The 18,334-nt window shown below is 40.8% G+C and overlaps 1 protein-coding gene across 10 annotated transcripts in view; it reads left to right on the top strand.

Annotated features, from left to right (window-relative positions):
* The window catches only part of MPHOSPH9 (M-phase phosphoprotein 9), an 87,595-nt gene extending 69,752 nt beyond the window's left edge, over positions 1 to 17,843 (top strand). For 3 of the 10 annotated variants that reach the window (XM_056535730.1, XM_056535740.1, XM_056535749.1), the window contains 6 exons: positions 3,656 to 3,814; positions 3,944 to 4,064; positions 4,180 to 4,286; positions 10,088 to 10,242; positions 10,665 to 10,733; positions 17,132 to 17,842. In XM_056535730.1, coding sequence (XP_056391705.1) covers positions 3,656 to 3,814; positions 3,944 to 4,064; positions 4,180 to 4,286; positions 10,088 to 10,242; positions 10,665 to 10,733; positions 17,132 to 17,233 — 713 coding nt within the window. In that variant the 3' untranslated portion in view covers positions 17,234 to 17,842. Of the gene's footprint in view, positions 1 to 3,655; positions 3,815 to 3,943; positions 4,065 to 4,179; positions 4,287 to 6,431; positions 6,455 to 10,087; positions 10,243 to 10,660; positions 10,734 to 17,131 lie in introns of those variants that run through there. The other 7 variants (XR_008847171.1, XM_056535763.1, XM_056535798.1 and 4 more) reach the window with 7 other exon arrangements.
* Positions 17,844 to 18,334: the final 491 nt, after the last annotated feature.

Here is an 18,334-nt window from a genome sequence, read left to right as displayed (position 1 = left end):
CGTAAAGGTTCATTAACTTTCAGGCTATTATTGCGGTAGAACGTAACTGATAATTTGCTCGGTGGAGTTATCTAGCTGTGGCTGTAAAGTCATGTTGAGGTCTTCACCCAATAGGAAATACCCTTCAACAAACGCATCTGTCTTTGATAGTATGTCCCTCAAAGCTCGCCCATGATCATTATTAGGAAGATATACATTCCCCACTGTGTATATTTGGTTCTCAAGCTTTAATTTAATGAATGCAAACCTTTCCCTCTGGACATACCAAAGTATCTAACATGACATACCTCAAGGACTTATGAGTTGCTATTGAGACTCCTCTTGATTTAGATTCTGGATTTGTACTATGGAGCCAATAGGAATACTGTCGAGTCTTGAAGCGAGGCACATGGTTCGACCTGAAATGCGTTTCCTGCAGGAGTAAAATGTGAATTTTGTTAAGCCATCATCTTGATTACATGTGATGTGATCTTTTTACAGGCTCATTTAGCCCACGAGTGTTGAAGGATGCTAATTTTATCTCTAGAGACACCATTGTGGGGCAAATTCCCCAGGGCACATACAACACACGTCCATTAGAGCTGACCTCACCAGATGGAACCTTCCCCATATTTTGGGGCTGGGCTGCCTTCATGCTATCTAGATGGTGGTACTACCCAGGTTGCTGTATTTTTTAAGCACTCTCCCGATCCCAATCTGGATGCCGGATTTAAGGGCTCCTCAAGCGGACGTTTTTAGGAGTTATCTGGAGTGGTTTCCATCCCCGCATCCCTCTGTTGATTATGTTTTACCATAAGGGGGTGGGTTGTTTCTCTATGCCGAATTTCTTACTTTATTACAGATCTGCCCATCTAGCCCAGCTCTTGCTCTGTAATGTTCCTACGTCAGCTCCCTCATGGGTCTCCTTGGAAAATGGCCTTCTAGCTCCCTATACCCTGTCATTGCTTATGATGCTCTCCATTCCAGTGTTCCGATAGCTCTACTCCACTGTTGCCATTTCTTTCTACGTTTTTCTCCTTTGATGCTCTGTCTGCTTCAAGCATTCTCTCCAATTTCCCATCTCTTCTCTTGTCTCTCTGTTTGCTAACCCACTGTTCCCCCCCCCCCTGGACTTCACCCCGTAGACAGTGGTGGACTGATAACAAACTGACTCTCCTCCATAATTTCCTGGAAGCCAAGTAGCTTATTACACGTGATTTTATTCTACTCTAGGTTTCATCCTCCTCCTGCTGAAGATTTTATACTTAAATTAATTCATAACCTCTATAACATAGTTTTCTACCTTAAGGCTAATTACTGACCCCTAAATTATTTCCTAGAATTCTCACTCATCTTACCTTTGGGACCATTCCCTGGATAACTGGCAAAAGAGAGGATGCCCCCCATTTTTTTTTTTACAATTGGGAAATATTCCATATTTATGGTTTTAGGCAACATTATCTCTGGGCCTTGCAGAAAAAGGAGAAGACCATCGACTTATAACACTATTTTATCTTTGTCTCCTTCAAGCTCAAATCCCTTCCTATCATCAGTTTTGCGACTAATCGCTGTCAGTGGCTCGATGTACAAAACAAACGAGAGGTTACAGAGGGGACAACCCTGTCAAGTCCCTTTTGTCAGTTGAAACTTGTCTGAAGTATAACCATTTATAATTTTCTTGGCAAATGGTCAATTATATAGCAGCCTTATTCAACTAACAAATCCACAGCTGAATCCTCAATTTTGAGGGGTTTTTACATCTTTGGGGATTCATAGCGTCAGTCATAAATGGCAGTACGGCCATAGATTTACAGGATTCATCAAAAAAATGTTATCCATATTGGCCAAAAGACCTCTGCAAACTTTATAAGCTTAAAAGGGAGGCTATATGACCCTCAGGTCGAGGAACCAAAAAATTTAAGAAAATTGTCAAATATCAAAATTTGATGGACACACATCTGCCTGAATTCTATCTGGCTTTCTAATAATTTCTTCAAAATCATTTTGCAAAGATAGAATGTCCCCCTTTTCCCTCTGAAGTTGTACTACATTAGCCGGGCCTACCACCGGTTATGAAAGTTTTTTGGTCGCGGAAAAAGGCCTTTTGTTGGGCCTTCTTTACATTATCCTAGCATACTGTTCTTGAAATGGATGGATCTTTTGCAAACCTTTGCTTGACCTTCCTCAGGGGTCTGCTACTAAGGTACTGTTGGGATGATCGTGTCTTGTTTCTGCTGTTGAGCAGAACCTGCATGCTGCAAAGAGCCGGATGTGTCCTTTTTCCTTTACAGGATGCTCCCTATTATCAGGACTGTTCTGTCTCTCTCACAGGGTATAAGAATTAGTAATACTTATTAGTATTTATAATATTAATTTATAATATAATATTAATAACTTATTAATTAATAATTACTGCATTGTAGTGCATTGTACCCCATTTATCTCTTAGTGCATTGTACTGATTTATCTGCCCCAATCTATTTGTGCACTGTGTTGGCACCTACTCAATACAACCCTGATGATGTCCTTCATGAACAGAGAGACAGAAACACGTTGGCAGTAACTTGGGTACTAATGGTGATGTTGGCATTAGTCTGTGTACTAACTGTATATATGTCATTTTTGCAAATAGGAATCTTATTAGTCTATGTACTGTGAACTATGTGGTCTATAACCTTGGTGCTCCGGACCTTAGCTTATATTTAGCTTTAATTGTATTTATGTAATCTTTTGCCATTAGTGCATCTGAATTTACCTGTGTACCATGAGCTAAATGGTTCGAAACTCTGGTGCTCAGGACACAGCTAAGAGCAGTAACACCAGAATTGCTAGCAGCCCAGCAGTAAATTCTGCTCCTATTTTAAATGTACATTTGGGTGATGGACTACGTGTCAATTTTTGGGTGACTTTTTATTATCTATTAAATGTTAAGTTTTAGGCACATATCCAGTTTTTCTTTCATAGCAAAAAAAAACCACAGCTGATCCCTCACCTGCAGCCCCCGAGTGACCTGCAGTAGCCTATACCACTCGGCTTCAGGTGGAGAGAAGGAGATGTTGTGTCGCAATTCTGCAGCAATCATAGCAGTAGTTTGTCCTTAATGGTAGCATGTCGAGGCTGTATGCACAGGCACACAGTTCCCGGTGGTTTAAATTGCCTTAGCCATCTGGACCAGATCATCTGTGTACTGAGCTATGCAGGGGAGCCACCTAGTGAGCTTCTTCCCCCAAGCTTGCTTTCAGCATCCCAAGTGTGTGGCTCTGGTTCAGGGCCATCTCCATTCAGCTCTCTATCATTACACTCTGCATCGCAGCCAAGCTGCATAAGACCGGAGGCCCCTAGCACACCATCCTGCGAGAGGCGCAGCCCAGTCCCTTGAGCGAGAGCATGCCAAAGGGTTGCATCATCTGTGAAGGATGAGAGGTACGAGGAGAAGTGGAGAGAAGAGACCATAACGCGTCCACCTCCTACACCATGATGTGTTTTTTTTTTTTTTTTTTTTCATATGAAAGCTTTAAAAGCTATATTGGATGCCACACAGCTTTCGCAAAAACAAATGCAATTAGAGAAGGGCTTACCAGAATTTCAGGCAATTTACCAGAAGATTAAGATTTATTGCTATTAAAAGTATTTATTCCAGTTGTTTGTTAAAATGTTGCATGATGCATCATTACAGAACTGACTTCCAAGAGACACCTGATTGGTATCAGTGACTATTGTACCCCTCGAGGTTCCCCTGAGAGAAGTAAAGAACGACAGAGGCAGCCTAACTCCACTTGTGGGCCAAGATCTTCTTCACTTCCACCATCAAACCGCAAGTCTGTTAATACACCAAGTAAGGATTTTGTACTTATTTTTTCTTAAAAATCTTACATTTCCTAGCCAATTTGCATGATCAAAATAGATATCAAAGAAATACATTTCATATTACAGATCTATTCCATTATTTTCCTTTGTTATGCAGCAAAACGTGAATTAATGCTCACCCCATTGTCTGTAAAGTACAGTCCGAAGCGTTCTCCAAGTGAAAACCTCTCTCCAGGTTTAAGCCAGTTATTACATGTAGGGGAGAATACTGTGACAAGGTATTGATAATTTTTTAGATTATTCCTTAAAGATTAAAATGTTTTTACCTTCATTGTGTTCTGCCAGGTCATTGACCTACCCAATTGTTGTGTTCTTACTTTTTTTTTTCTCAAGTAGGTTTGATGTGCCTGGTAATTCATCAACTTTTAAAAATCCAAGCCCACGAAAAAGATTGCAGTTTATGTCCCTGGAAGACCCGGAAGGTATCATTATGGCAACATGTGTGTTTCAGTTCAGTGTTTGAGTAATGCCACTTTAACAAATAGTGCAGTTTGCTCTACAGCAAAGCAGGAGTTGTGTAGCTGGTCACACGATCCCTCTTGACCAGTAACTTGTCAGTGGTCCTGTGCATTATGCAGATATTCATAGTAACATAGTTTGTAAGGTTGAAAAAAGACCAGAGTCCATAGAGTTCATCCTAAGACCCTACTGTGTTGATCCAGAGGAAGGCAAAAACCCTCCATGAGGCTGATACCAATTGCCAGAGGAAATGACAGAGGAAAAATAGCTTCCCGAATCCAGTATGGTAATGAGAATAAATCCCTGGATCAATGTTCTATCCTTATAAGTCTAGTATTCATAATTTGTAATGTTACATTTTTCCAGAAAAACATCTAGGCCCTCCTTGAACTTGTTGATTAAGTCAGACATCACAACATCATGCAACAGAGAGTTGCATAATCTCACTGCTCTTAAAGTAAAGATTTTCTGTCTGTGATTATGGTAAAACCTTCATTCTTCTAGGTGTAGAAGAGGCCCCCTTGTCATGGTTACCGGCCTAGGTATAAAAAGATCACTAGAAAGATCTCTGTACTGTCCATTTATATATTTGTACATTGTGATCAGATCATCCCTAAGACATATTTTCTCCAGGCTAAATAACCCCAAGCTTGATAACCTGTCTTGTTCCTGTAATCCTCCCATACCATTAATTATCTTTGTTGCCCTCCTCTGCACCCTTTCCAATTCAGCAATGTCCTTTTTATATATAGGGGCCCAAAATCAGACACAATACTCTATATGTGGTCTGACTAGTGATTTATACAGAGACAAACATTTTTATTTTATTTTATTATGTGCATTTGACTCCACATCTTGCCTTCATGCTGGGGTAAAATTGTAGTAAGTTGAAAATAGTAGCCAGTAAAATTTCAGTTTTATTTTTAAATGCTCTTTGCAAGTAGCAACGGAGGCTATTGGCACCACTTAAATCTATTAATTGTACACATTTTTATTATTCTGTAACTATTTCTCTTTCTGTGATTGTTTATCACAGAACACATTTTTTTTAGATTCCAAGGTCAATGGTTGCTGTTGTTTTTGTTTTGAATATTCTTGACAATTTTCATTCTGTGAGGGCTCATTCATACTACAACATCTCTGCCCAGAATATGTCCATAGATTCCATCTGGAGGAGGAGAGGGCAGAACAAGCAAATGTTAGTACCACTCAGAAATGTGCTGTTTCCATAGAAGGCAATGCATTTCTGAGCAGAGTCGGATAAAATAATAAACATGTTGCTTCTTTCTGCAGAGTTTGGGATTCCAAATATCCACGGTAGAACGTCCCCCCACTTAAATTTTGTGCTGCACTGTATTTCCCACAACAAAATTCTGGAGTTGAATTCTGCTCGGAAAATATGTAGTTTGAATAAGCCCTTAGTATGCAATTTCCAAAACTACCTAGTGGGAGGAGATCAATCAGTAGGAATAAAGGGGGTATTTTAACAATGAAATAAACCTTTTTAATAATACCCTCTTTTAATACCAACAACTTGGAATATAGATATCCTTTAACATAATGACCATTGGTTTGAGTTGGCAAAAAAGCATACTATAGAAGTTACAGTGAAACTTATAAATATTGTACTTTATGAAAATCTGAATTACATGCTTTTGGATTAATTTTTCCTAGAAAATTAAAGGGGTATTCCAGGAAATTATTATTTATTTATTTTTTATATCAACTGGCTCCAAAAAGTTAAACAGATTTGTAAATTACTTCTATAAAAAATCTTAATCCTTTCAGTAATTATCAGCTGCTGAAGTTGAGTTCTTGTTTTCTGTCTGGCAACAGTGCTCTCTGCTGACATCTCTGCTTGTCTCAGGAACTGCACAGAGTAGAAGAGATTTGCTATGGGGATTTGCTTCTAAACTGGGCGGTTCCCGAGATGCGTGTCATCAGAGGGCACTTAGACAGAAAAGAACAACTCAACTTCAGCAGCTCATAAGTACTGAAAGGATTAAGATTTTTTAATAGAAGTAATTTACAAATCTATTTAGCTTTCTGGAGCCAGTTGATATACAAAAGAAAAAAGTTTTTCCCTGGATAACTTCTTTTAAAGTTCTTTATCTCTATTTCCGCAGTTTCATAGAAGTCATATTCTTAACAAAGCAAAATTATCTTAACCTCTTAAAGCGTACCTGTCATAGTGCAAAAAAAAGAAAAAAAGGGATATGTTACTTGGGACCCAATCCTGATCATGTGCATATAATTTTTACGTGTCTGGGACCTATATATCCAGAGATATAAGCATTTATCTGCTGGTGAGTTACTTTTTCATTGTGCAGGCTGGAGGGGGCGTGTCAGTCTGTCTCCCTCACAGGAGCAAGCCTGGGCAGTCAGCCAATCAGTACTCTCTACTCTGTAACCCTTTCCTCTCTGGTTTTATGCTGTTTCATGTGTCAGAGGAAGATACTTGGAGCTTGCCTGCAGTAATCAGAAGACATTATGGTGAATTCATAACAGGATAAAATGTATAAATATAAGAATAGATCTTTATAAAATTAGTGCAAGGATTTTTTTAGATAATAATTCAGCATTTTTATAAATACATGTTCTATCTGTTTTATCTTCTCCTAGTAAGGCTGGATGCTAATCAGCATAGCTGTCACTATGTGTGTCATTCATCTTTCACAGACTCCTGAATGTCTGATCAACTTCTTTGCCATTCAGGAGTCCGAGAAAGCTTTGACTATTTCAGCATGCTGGGAGTTGTAGTTTAGTAACAACTGAAGCTGCAATGTTTGTAAATAACTGTGTTAGAGCAGTGTTGCCTCCAGCTGTTTTGAAACTACAGCTCCCAGCATATCCACACATCCTTTATCTGTAGTTTTGCATACACAATAGAAATCTCCTATACTGGATACCGGTATGCTTTATGGCCGGTATCCAGTATGCTGTAAAATCTAGACTAGTCTGGCTAAAAGACAGGCGACCCCTAGTGGTGGCTATTTTGAGCTTGAATTTCAGTTGAAAATGTAAACATTTTTTAACAGGTGTATATTGTGAAATGTCATATTATAATGAGTCCTGCAATATATGAAAAGTTTTTAACAGTGCCTCTTTAAGGACTCAGGGCGTACCTGTACGCCCTGAGCCCAGTCCTGGTGTGAATAACTGGGTCGCGCCGTGACCCCGCATCACACCGGGTCGGTCCCGGATGCTAGCGATAGCCGGGACCCTGGGCTAACAGCGTGCGGCACCGATCGTTGTGCCGCATGCTGTTAACCCTTCAGACGCGGCGATCAAAGTTGACCGCCGTGGCTGAAAACGAAAGTAAACGCTTCCCGGCAGCTCAGTCAGACTGATCGTTACATCGCGATAACATTGCGATGTTCCGATCAGCTGGGATGCAGGCAGAGGCCTCCTTACCTGACTCTGCAGCGTCCAATTGTCGATTGATTGCTCAAAGCCTGAGCTACAGGCTTGAGAAATCAAGCCCCTATCTGACTGATCCGGGCTTTGCAGGGATCAGCATAGGAGATCAGTGTGTGCAGTGCTATAGCTCCATATGGGAGCTATAACACTGCAAAAAAAAAAAAAGTGGAAAAAAATTCCCTAATAAAAGTTTGAATCACCCCCCTTTTCCCATAAAAGAAAACTGTGTAAACAAAAATAAAAATTAACATGTGGTATCGCCACGTGCGTAAATGTCTGAACTATAAAATTATATAATTAAACCGCAGGGTCAACGGCGTACGCGCAAAAAAATTCCAAAGTCCAAAATAGCGTATTTTTGGTCACTTTTTATATCATAAAAAAATTTATAAAAAGCGATCAAAAAGTCCGATCAACACAAAAATGGTACCGATAAAAACTTCAGAACACGGCGCAAAAAATGAGTCCTCATACCGGCCCATACGCGGAAAAATAAAACAGTTACAGGGGTCAGAATATGACAATTTTAAACGTATAAATTTTCCTGCATGTAGTTATGATTTTTTTCAGAAGTGCGACAAAATAAAACCTATATAAGTAGGACATCATTTTAACCGTATGGACCTACAGAATAAAGATAAGGTTTCATTTTGACAAAAAATGCACTGCGTAGAAACGGAGGCCCCCAAAACTTACAAAATGAAATTTTTTCTTCAATTTTGTCGCACAATTATTTTTTTTCCCCGTTTCGCCGTGGATTTTTTGGTAAAATGACTAATGTCACTGCAAAGTGGAATTGGTGGCGCAAAAAATAAGCCATAATATGGATTTTTAGGTGCAAAATTGAAAGCGTTATGATTTTTAGAAGGTGATGAGGAAAAAAATTAAAACGCATAAGCGGAAAGTCCTTAAGGGGTTAAAAGTGTGGTTGTTCCTTTCTATCATAGCAAAGCTGTTCTATGTCCTTGCCAGATCACAGTCATAGTTTAAAAAACATTGTATAAAACAATATAGTTCAGGCCATACTTGCCTAGTATTAGCTGAAAACACCCATAAGCAACTTAGTCTTTCACATAAAAGTACTGTTACTTATGTATAATCAATTGTCCAACTACAGAGGATGTAAAGCTGTGCAAAGGATTACTACAATTGTGTAAACTGCATGGCAAGTAGGAAAATTCATACTATGGCCCCCATTTACTATTGCAAACCCGACCCGACCTGTGTTGTCCGGTTGTGTGCCATAGTGTGGCACAGTGCACCAGAATTTGGCGCATTGCGTCACAAAGTGTATCTACGCCAGATTTTTGGGCACATTGCATCAAAATAAACCTTGTCAAACTCAAAAAAGGGGCTTGGCCGGTCAGAAAAGGGGCATGATTTCACAACCCAACTGATTTACTATGGAATTCACAGGAAATCCTGGGAACAAATGGCTGGAAATTTGCACCAAGAAAAAACTGGTCAGAAAAATTTCCTGACTTGGGAATTCCCGTAGTAAATAGAGTGGAATCCAGAAACAACATTTTCCACTAGTAAAAATCCAACACTATTAGTAAATGAGGCCTATATGTTACAGCAAATCCAAAGGGTATGCACTGTTCAAAATCTATTTGGTTAATGGATGCAAGCGGAGATCAGCTATTAGTAGCCAGAAGGGTAGACTAAAACAGAGAAAATAAAGTGGCATAAAATGTCACAAAGTGGTACTTTGGTTTGCCAAATGTTAAAACAGAAAGTGGATCAAAAGACCATTCTGAAAACTTTCATGAATGGGAAGGGACAGATACTATCTTCCTGGCTTCCCCAAAAGCTAATAGTGCTGAATCAACAGGAAAATTACAATCCTAGGAACTTGTGCAGAGATTTACAACAATTTTCAACAAAGCCTAGGAAGGGTAAACAGCTGGTGCATGAGTTAGAGAAAGCTGGATGGAGTAATCAGACATAAGGAGGGTTTTCATAGAACAGGGGTATTTCACAGACATCCGATCCTGCTGTATCATTGTTGGTGTATGGCAGGCTGGAGGAAAGGAGCCAGGTGGCACATTGTCAAAGTCCTCAACATGAGTATTCTCATAGTGTTGCCAGTAGCAGCCCAGAACAACATCTTAGTTACTGGTTCTACAGTGAACAGAGTTCATAGGATTCCCCTTATTCCTTGCTGTGGTGCAAGAAAGCGTTATCAAGTAGATTAAAAGTTGTATACTACACTAGGAAATCCCTCTCTGTTGGCTTTAATGTTTAATATATAACAATATTTATATTCGGAAATGTTCACTTCGAAAACCTAGGCATATTGAGGCTAAGTTGCTTTGTTTTTTGTTTTTTTTTTCTTGCTATGGTCTTTTTTTGTTCCCAGGGAGGCAAACTATTATTAATTCAGAGAATAGCTGTGAGTCACAGTTTCCACTGTTATTGCCACCATTTGAGACTGAAATCACATTCAATGAGCGGATGAAAACCATTTCCAACACAGAGCGTCTTTTTGATGAGTTATCAGAAGAGAAAAAACAGGTATTCTACTATGTATAGTGCCAGCTTGTATTTTTTAAATTAATTTAAGCAATATTTAACTTTGTTTGAGACCTATATTTCTGTCTTTTTACTATTTAATCCCTTAGACACCTTGTCTAGTTTTGTTCTCCGTACAATATATTTTTATTTTATCAACACTTTCCAAGAGCCATCACTTTTATTTAGTGAAGCCATATGTGAACTTGGTTTTCTGTGGAATTAGTAATATTTTTAATAGTATCATTTTGAGCTACTTATAAATCCAGGATTTTATTTTATTTGGTTTCTCAAAGGGGTTAAAAAGGCAGAATCTGCCAATGTAAATCTAATGCATCCTTATCCTAGGTTTGTACTTTTGATCTTCATAACGAGGTACAAAAATCATTTATTTGGCTGACACTTGGGACTGCTTTTGTCCACAGATTGAAGCTGCCCTTAGCAGAATGCCAGGGGTTGGTCGTAGACTGAGCCTGAAAATGAGAGCCACAAAGGTAGGTATTATGGTTAACGTTTCTTAGTATGCTGAGGATTCTTCACACGTTAAATTGCACAGCAAATCTGAAAATTGAATCCAATCAGATAAAAGACTAAATTTACTGTTCTAAACACTACAGGACCCTTGCATCAGATTTGGTAATTATAGTAAACGCCCCTATTTGAAGTGCAGTAATAAAATGTCTGTAATTATTGTCACAGCTGTATATGAAAAATAAACACAGAATATTAAAAGTACACAAAATGCACCAGTCTGCTTGTATGTGCTAATGATGGATGACTGTGGTACTAATACTCTCAGAAAGTCCATGGAAGCTTATGCAATATACAGTGCTCAAAAAAATAAAGGGAACACTTAAACAACACAATGTAACTCCAAGTCAATGACACTTCTGTGAAATCACACTGTCCACTCAGGAAGCAACACTGATTGACAATCAATTTCACATGCTGTTGTGCAAATGGAACAGACAACAGGTGGAAATGATAGGCAACCAGCAAGACACCTCCAATAAAGGAGTGGTTCTGCAGGTGGTGATGACAGACCACTTCTCAGTTCCTATGCTTCCTGGCTGATGTTTTGGTCACTTTTGAATGCTGACGGTGCTTTCACTCTATTGGTAGCATGAGACGGAGTCTACAGCCCACACAAGTGGCTCAGGTAGTGCAGCTCATCAATCCGAGCTGTGGCAAGAAGGTTTGCTGTGTCTGTCAGCGTAGTGTCCAGAGCATGGAAGGACTACCAGGAGACAGGCCAGTACATCAGAAGATGTGGAGGAGGCCATAGGAGGGCAACAACCCAGCAGCAGGACTGCTACCTCCGCCTTTGTACAAGGAGGAGCACGGCCAGAGCCCTGCAAAATGACCTCTAGCAGGCCACAAATGTGCATATGTCCACTCAAACGGTCAGAAACAGACTCCTTGAGGGTGGTATGAGGGCCCAACGTCCACAGGTGGGGGTTGTGCTTACAGCCCAATACCATGCAACATTTGGCATTTGCCAGAGAACAAGATTTGCAAATTTGCCACTTGCGCCCTGTGCTCTTCACAGATGAAAGCAGATTCACACTGAGCACATGTGACAGACGTGACAAAATCTGGAGACGCTATGGAGAACGTTCTGCTGCCTGCAACATCCTCCTGCATGACCGGTTTGGCGGTGGGTCAGTAATGGTGTGGGGTGGCATTTCTTTGGGGGGGCCGCACAGCCCTCCACGTGCTTGCCAGAGGTAGCCTGACTGCCATTAGGTACCGAGATGAGATCCTCAGACCCCTTGTGAGACTATATGCTGGTGCGGTTGGCCCTGGGTTCCTCCTAATGCAAGACAATGCTAGACCTCATGTGGCTGGAGTGTGTCAGCAGTTCCTGCAAGAGAAAGGCAATGATGCTATGGACTGGCCCACCCATTCCCCAGACCTGAATCCGATTGAGCACATCTGGGACATCATGTCTCACTCCATCAACCAACGCCACATTGCGCCACAGACTGTCCAGGAGTTGGCGGATGCTTTAGTCCAGGTCTGGGAGGACATCCCTCAGGAGACCATCCACCACCTCATCAGGAGCATGCCCAGGCGTTGTAGGGAGGTCATACGAGCACGTGGAGGCCACACACACTACTGAGCCTCATTTTGACTTGTTTTAAGGACATTACATCAAAGTATTGTGGATTTCCACTTTGATTTTGAGTGTGACTCAATATCCAGACCTCCATGGGTTGAGAAATTTGATTTCCATTGATAATTTTTGTGTGATTTTTTTTTTCGTCAGCACATTCAACTATGTAAAGATGAAAGTATTTCATACGATTAGTTCATTCATTCAGATCTAGGATGTGTTATCTTAGTGTTCCCTTAATTTTTTTGAGCAGTGTATTTAGACATGCATTCATACATTGTAGTGCAACGTTTGTTCGGTTGGATGTTTACGGGTAAATGCACACTAAATTGGTTTGCTGCTGTTTTTCCATGCAGTAATTTGCTTGGCAATCCCTGCAGCAGATTATAGTACCAGTAAAGGAGATGTGATGATTGAAATCCCATCTATGCACTACAGAAATAAACTAGTGGCGTGGAAATTTTTCTAATTCTAAATAACCTCTAAAGGGAATGTGTTTTAAAATAATCCTGAAATTTTGCTGTTTTATATTTAACTAGGCCTAATATTAAAGGTGTTTTCAAGGAGTAAAAAAAAACAGCTAATTTATTCCAAATACAGCAACACACCTGTTCTCAGATTGTGTGGTATTGCCGGTAAGTTCCATTAAAGTTAATGGAGCCAAGTTGTAATATCACACACAACTTGACAGATTTGTTGCTGTTTTTGGAAGAAAATAGCTCTTTTTTTTCTATTCCTGGATAACCTCTTTAAGCTGAGCTAATTTGTATGTGATAATAATAAGAAGGTCATTGTAGAGGGATCTGTACAGCATTTCACTGAAAGTGATACCAGTAGATAGAAAAGACAATAGGTGATGTTCAAAGCTCAGCCTCCTCCTCCCTGTGGTATGGTAAGTAACCTATCCCATTCATGTCAATGGGACAGCTTATGTCTTATTGCCTATGTCAATTGGGCTTGCTGTAAAGCATATCTGTAAATGTTGTAAAAACAGCTCAGGCAAGATAACGGCCTCCATAATAATGTACATTAAATTTAATTAAAAAATTTACAATCAGAAAAACAGAATGGGGGAGATTTATAAAGGGAGTTATTGCTTAAAAAAGTCACACATGCGCCTAAGCAAATTTTTGTGCGACTTTTGTGGGCACACATAAATATGCAAGCAGCCCGATCTAAGCAACTTTTAGTTCTTAGTTTGCAGTGGTGGGAATTTATGAAGTGCGAATTTTTGAAGGGGGTTTGCAACTTTTTTATGCTTCTGTGCAAGTCAAAGCCAGTCCTTTTGACAACATTTTTCAAAAGTCGCACAGAAAGTTGCAACTGTGACTTGTAGTAAAGCTCCGCCCCTGCCCACCCGCCCGCATCTACCACCTCCCACAGTTGTTGCAAGACTACAACTCCCAGAATGTCCTCACTGTAAGGGCATGCTGGGAGTTGTAGTCTTTCAACAGCTAGCGGGATGGTAGATGCGGGTGGGTTGCCGGGGGCGAGACGGCCAGCTCACAGGAATGTGAAATCGTGGCACTGTTATTTCATATTTCCCACCTAGAGGGCTGTGGGCGAGAAATATTGAATTACAGTGCCATAGTTCATGGGTTTAGGAATTGGGGGGTGGAATTAAGGGGACTGATTTTACCGCTCCAGGTGGGAAATATGAGATTACAGTGCTGTAGTTTCATATTTCTGGGAGCAGGCCTGCCTGGGTGCTATGCAGCCCGCTTCCCCGGCTAGCATTTTAACTACAGGGTGCCTCCAGCTGTTGCTATACCATAACTCCCATCATAATAGTTGTAGTTTAGGACCAGGATGCCTCCAGCCTGCTCTAAACTACAGCTCCCATCATTGGAGTTGTAGTTTAGCTACAGTGTGCTTCCAGCTGTTGCTAAACTACAACTCCCATCATGGGAGTTGTAGTTTAGGAACAGCAAGACTCCAGCTGGTGCTTAAAGGGGTACTCCGGTGGAAATGTTTTATTTATTTATTTTTTTAAATAAACTGGTGCCAGAACTGGTGCCATCTCTGTCCATTTTAAGAACTGTCCAGAGTAGGAGAAAATCCCCATAGCAAACATTTACTGCTCTGGTCAGTTCCTAAAATGGAGAGAGATGTCAGTTCCTAAAATGGACAGAGAGGTCAGCAGAGAGCACTGTGTTCATGAATCAGCAGGGAGCACTGTGTTCCAAAAAGAAAAGAATTTCCTCTGTAGTATTCAGCAGCTAATAAGTACTGGAAGGACTAAGAGAGGTTTTAATAGGAGTAATTTACAAATCTAATCTTCTCCAAAAGAACAAAGAAACGGAGCACTCCCCTCCAAATTGCGGACACAGATGCAACTTTTATTGAGACTCACAGATTACAGGACACATGAGGACATCAGCAGGAGGGCAGGTAGATGGAAGACACAAGCGGGGGGTATTCTCACATCACAGTGGGCGACAGCACTGTATCGCGCCTTCGCGCTTCATCAGGCCCCTTGAGTCTTCCATCTACCTGCCCTCCCGCTGATGTCCTCATGTGTCCTGTAATCTGTGAGTCTCAATAAAAGTTGCATCTGTGTCTGCAATTTGGAGGTGAGTGCTCCGTTTCTTTGTTCTTTTGGAGAAGATTTGATATTGATACTATCACCACGTGAAGCACCACCTATACCTGACACAGTTCACACTCACCGGACACTTTATATCAGGACCATTGGACTGTGTTTTCCTAGCGGTGAGCGATACCGCAGTGTGAAGAGGACATCTGCGCTGAGCTGTGCCGGAGCGGTCTTTCTCTCTACATTTGGAAGTATAATTTACAAATCTGTTTAACTTTCTGGCACCAGTTGATTTAAAAAAAAAGTTTTCCACCGGAGTACCTCTTTAACTGTAGGCTTGTTGTTGTTAAATTACAACTCCCATCACTCCCATCATTTCAATCACTCCCATTAAAAAAAAATTAAAAAAAATTGGTTAGTACATTTATGGTGCTCTCCCCTGGGGAGAACGGCCATAAAGCAGGGTTTCCAAACAGGAAGCCTCCAGCTGTTGCAAAACTATACCCCACATTATTTCCAGACAGCTAAAGGCTTAGGGCTTAGCGTTAGCCCTAATTACAGCTAGTGCTAACCCCCAATTATTACCCCGGTACCCACCGCCACAGGGGCTCCTGGAAGAGCCGGTATCAATAGGCCCGGAGCGTCAAAAACAGACTGGCATTATTTAGGCTGGGGAGGGCCAGTAACGATAATCCTCGCCCACTTTGGTAACGTCAAGCTGTTGCGCTGTTTCTGCTTGGTTGATATCTGCCTGAGAACAAAAAAAGGGGGAACCACACACGTTTTTGTTTTTTTTTATTATTATTCATGCAAAACGTATGGGGTTACCAAAATTTTCATTGTCAGCCAGATGCAAACCAAGCAGCAACAGCCTGACTTTGCCAGGGTGGGCAAGGACCACTGTTAGTGGCCCTCCCCAGCCTAAGTAATGCCAGCCTGTTAACGCCTAGGCCCAGGAGCGCCATTTTTGATGCTCCTGGCCTGTTGGTACCGGCTCTTCCTGGCACTACTGCAGCGGTGGGTACCAGGGTAATAATTGGGGCTAACACTAAACCCCGGCTTAGTAATGGACTTTCACTGCCTGTAAAGTAAATTAAAAAAATTTAAAAAAACACTCCCCCTCAAGCCCTTTTTACTAATATGTAACAAAAAATGTGGGTCAATGATGAATCCGAAGAAGTCCTCTGCATACACTTATCTGAAATGAGAAGAAAAAAACACAAAAAATAGGTTAGTACATTTAAGCTATGTTCACTAGAGATGAGCGAACTTACAGTAAATTTGATTCGTCACGAACTTCTCGGCTCGGCAGTTGATGACTTTTCCTGCGTAAATTAGTTCAGCCTTCAGGTGCTCCGGTGGGCTGGAAAAGGTGGATACAGTCCTAGGAAAGAGTCTCCTAGGACTGTATATCCACCTTTTCCAGCCCACCGGAGCATCGGAAAGCTGAACTAATTTATGCAGGATAAGTAATCAACTGCCGAGCGGAGACGTTCATGACGAATCGAATTTACTGTAAGTTCGCTCATCTCTAATGTTCACGCTACAGAATGTCCACACAGAGATTTGTCATGCGGACATTCCGCAAACTGCGGGGCATCTGCATAATAGGCCGACGCTAGGACCACACAGTAATGTGCTGTCTCATAGACTGCTATACATTCCGTGTGGACATGAAAATGGAATTTTCTGGCATGGAAATTCCTCTGTGTGCACGGAGCAGCAGAATCTCGAGCAGAAGAACCCCAAGAGGAACTCTGCACAGAAATTCTGACATGTAAACTTTAGCTTTAGGGGGAAAAAGTGGTAAAAAATATGTAACATATATATTTATATATCTCGCACATTTTTAACACAGCTGCAACTTTAGAGCAGAAAAGTCACAGAGGAGAGGAGGTAGTATTACAAAGTGGTGTTCTGAAGTCATTTATTGGATTTCGCTTATGTGTGCTAAAAAGGTGGTATTCTAAAGTGATTTATTGTGTTTTTTTTTTTTTTTTTGCTTACCGTATGTCAGCCAAATTTTTCAGCCCCCTGTGATAGTATAATAAATATGTCACACATAAGCAAAACTAAAGAAAAAAAATTACTTCAGAATTCACTTACCAAAGCAACAATGATAAATGTCCCCCAATATGTTTTAGTATCTGGATTTAATCATTAAAAAAAAATGTAGGTGACACATTACCATTAAGACAGCCTTCTTCTTCTATCCTTATTTTTCTGTATGTTTATTTTAGGAAAGTTTAGAAGATCGTTTGGAGAAGATCAACCGAGAACTGGGTTCAATCCGCATGTCTCTGAAGAAACACCATGTGCTACCAACATCAGCAAATATTTAAGACATTCAGAAATACCCACAGATGGCACTTTGCACTATACAATATTTATGCACTGACAAATGCTACTAGCTAAAAGTCTAAAGGGAATGACCTTTCATGTCTCTTACTGCTTTAATAATGTTTCTATTTCACGCAAGCCCTTTTTATTGTACACATTTTTCTTACACAGACTGAAAATTTTATATTTTAATATCTAAAGTGGCCAAATTTTAGAGCAGGTGCTGTACATTATGTATTAGACATGTAGGTATACATTTTATTAAGTAACCTGTGACCCCGTCACTTGTTTATGATTTTTATTTTGTTCTTCCTGGTATAAACCATCACAGTGCTTCCAGAGTTAGGTTTTGTTACATGAAAATCTTGTGAAACATATTTTTGCATCTGAAGTATTTAGTTACCACATGTATTATATTTGCCTGTTTTGTAAAGACCTTCAACGCTTTGCTGGGCAATGCATTGCAGGCCTACCATGTGTTCTGTTCATTGACCTTTTGGTGGAAAAACTAAAAAAAACTAAAAATAAACCCAGTAATGTGACACTTTTTGGAGCACAGCACAACTCTGCAATAAATGTCATTTAAATGTTTGTTTTCTCCTTGCGCTAAGTATGTGGTGCACTGGGACAAAGGGCCATATTTACCACTAGCCATCAATGGGCCTCTGCCTAAGGCAATAGTGTTAAGTGGGTCAGCACTTAACCTCTTAAAGGGGTAGTCCAGTGGTGAAAAACTTATCCACTATCCTAAGGATAGGGGATAAGTTTGAGATCGCGGGGGGGTCCGACCGCTGGGGCCCCCTGCGATCTCTCGGTATGGGGGCCAGGCTCTCCGGCCAGATAGCGGGTGTCGACCTCCGCACGAAGCGGCGGCCGACACGCCCCCTCAATACATCTCTATGGCAGAGCCAGAGATTGCCGAAGGCAGCGCTTCGGCTCTGCCATAGAGTTGTATTGAGGGGGCGTGTCGGCCGCCGCTTAGGATGGGGGATAAGTTGTTCACCACTGGGTCACCACTGGACTACTCCTCTAAGGACCAAGCATTTTTCTGTATTTGCACCTTTGTTTTTCCTCCTCACCTTTTAAAAATCATAACCCTTTTA

Source organism: Hyla sarda, chromosome 1, assembly GCF_029499605.1.
Source record: "Hyla sarda isolate aHylSar1 chromosome 1, aHylSar1.hap1, whole genome shotgun sequence".
Taxonomy (NCBI): Eukaryota; Metazoa; Chordata; class Amphibia; order Anura; family Hylidae; genus Hyla; species Hyla sarda.
Note: the sequence above shows the minus strand (reverse complement) of the source record. Positions and strands in the feature narration are given on the sequence as shown.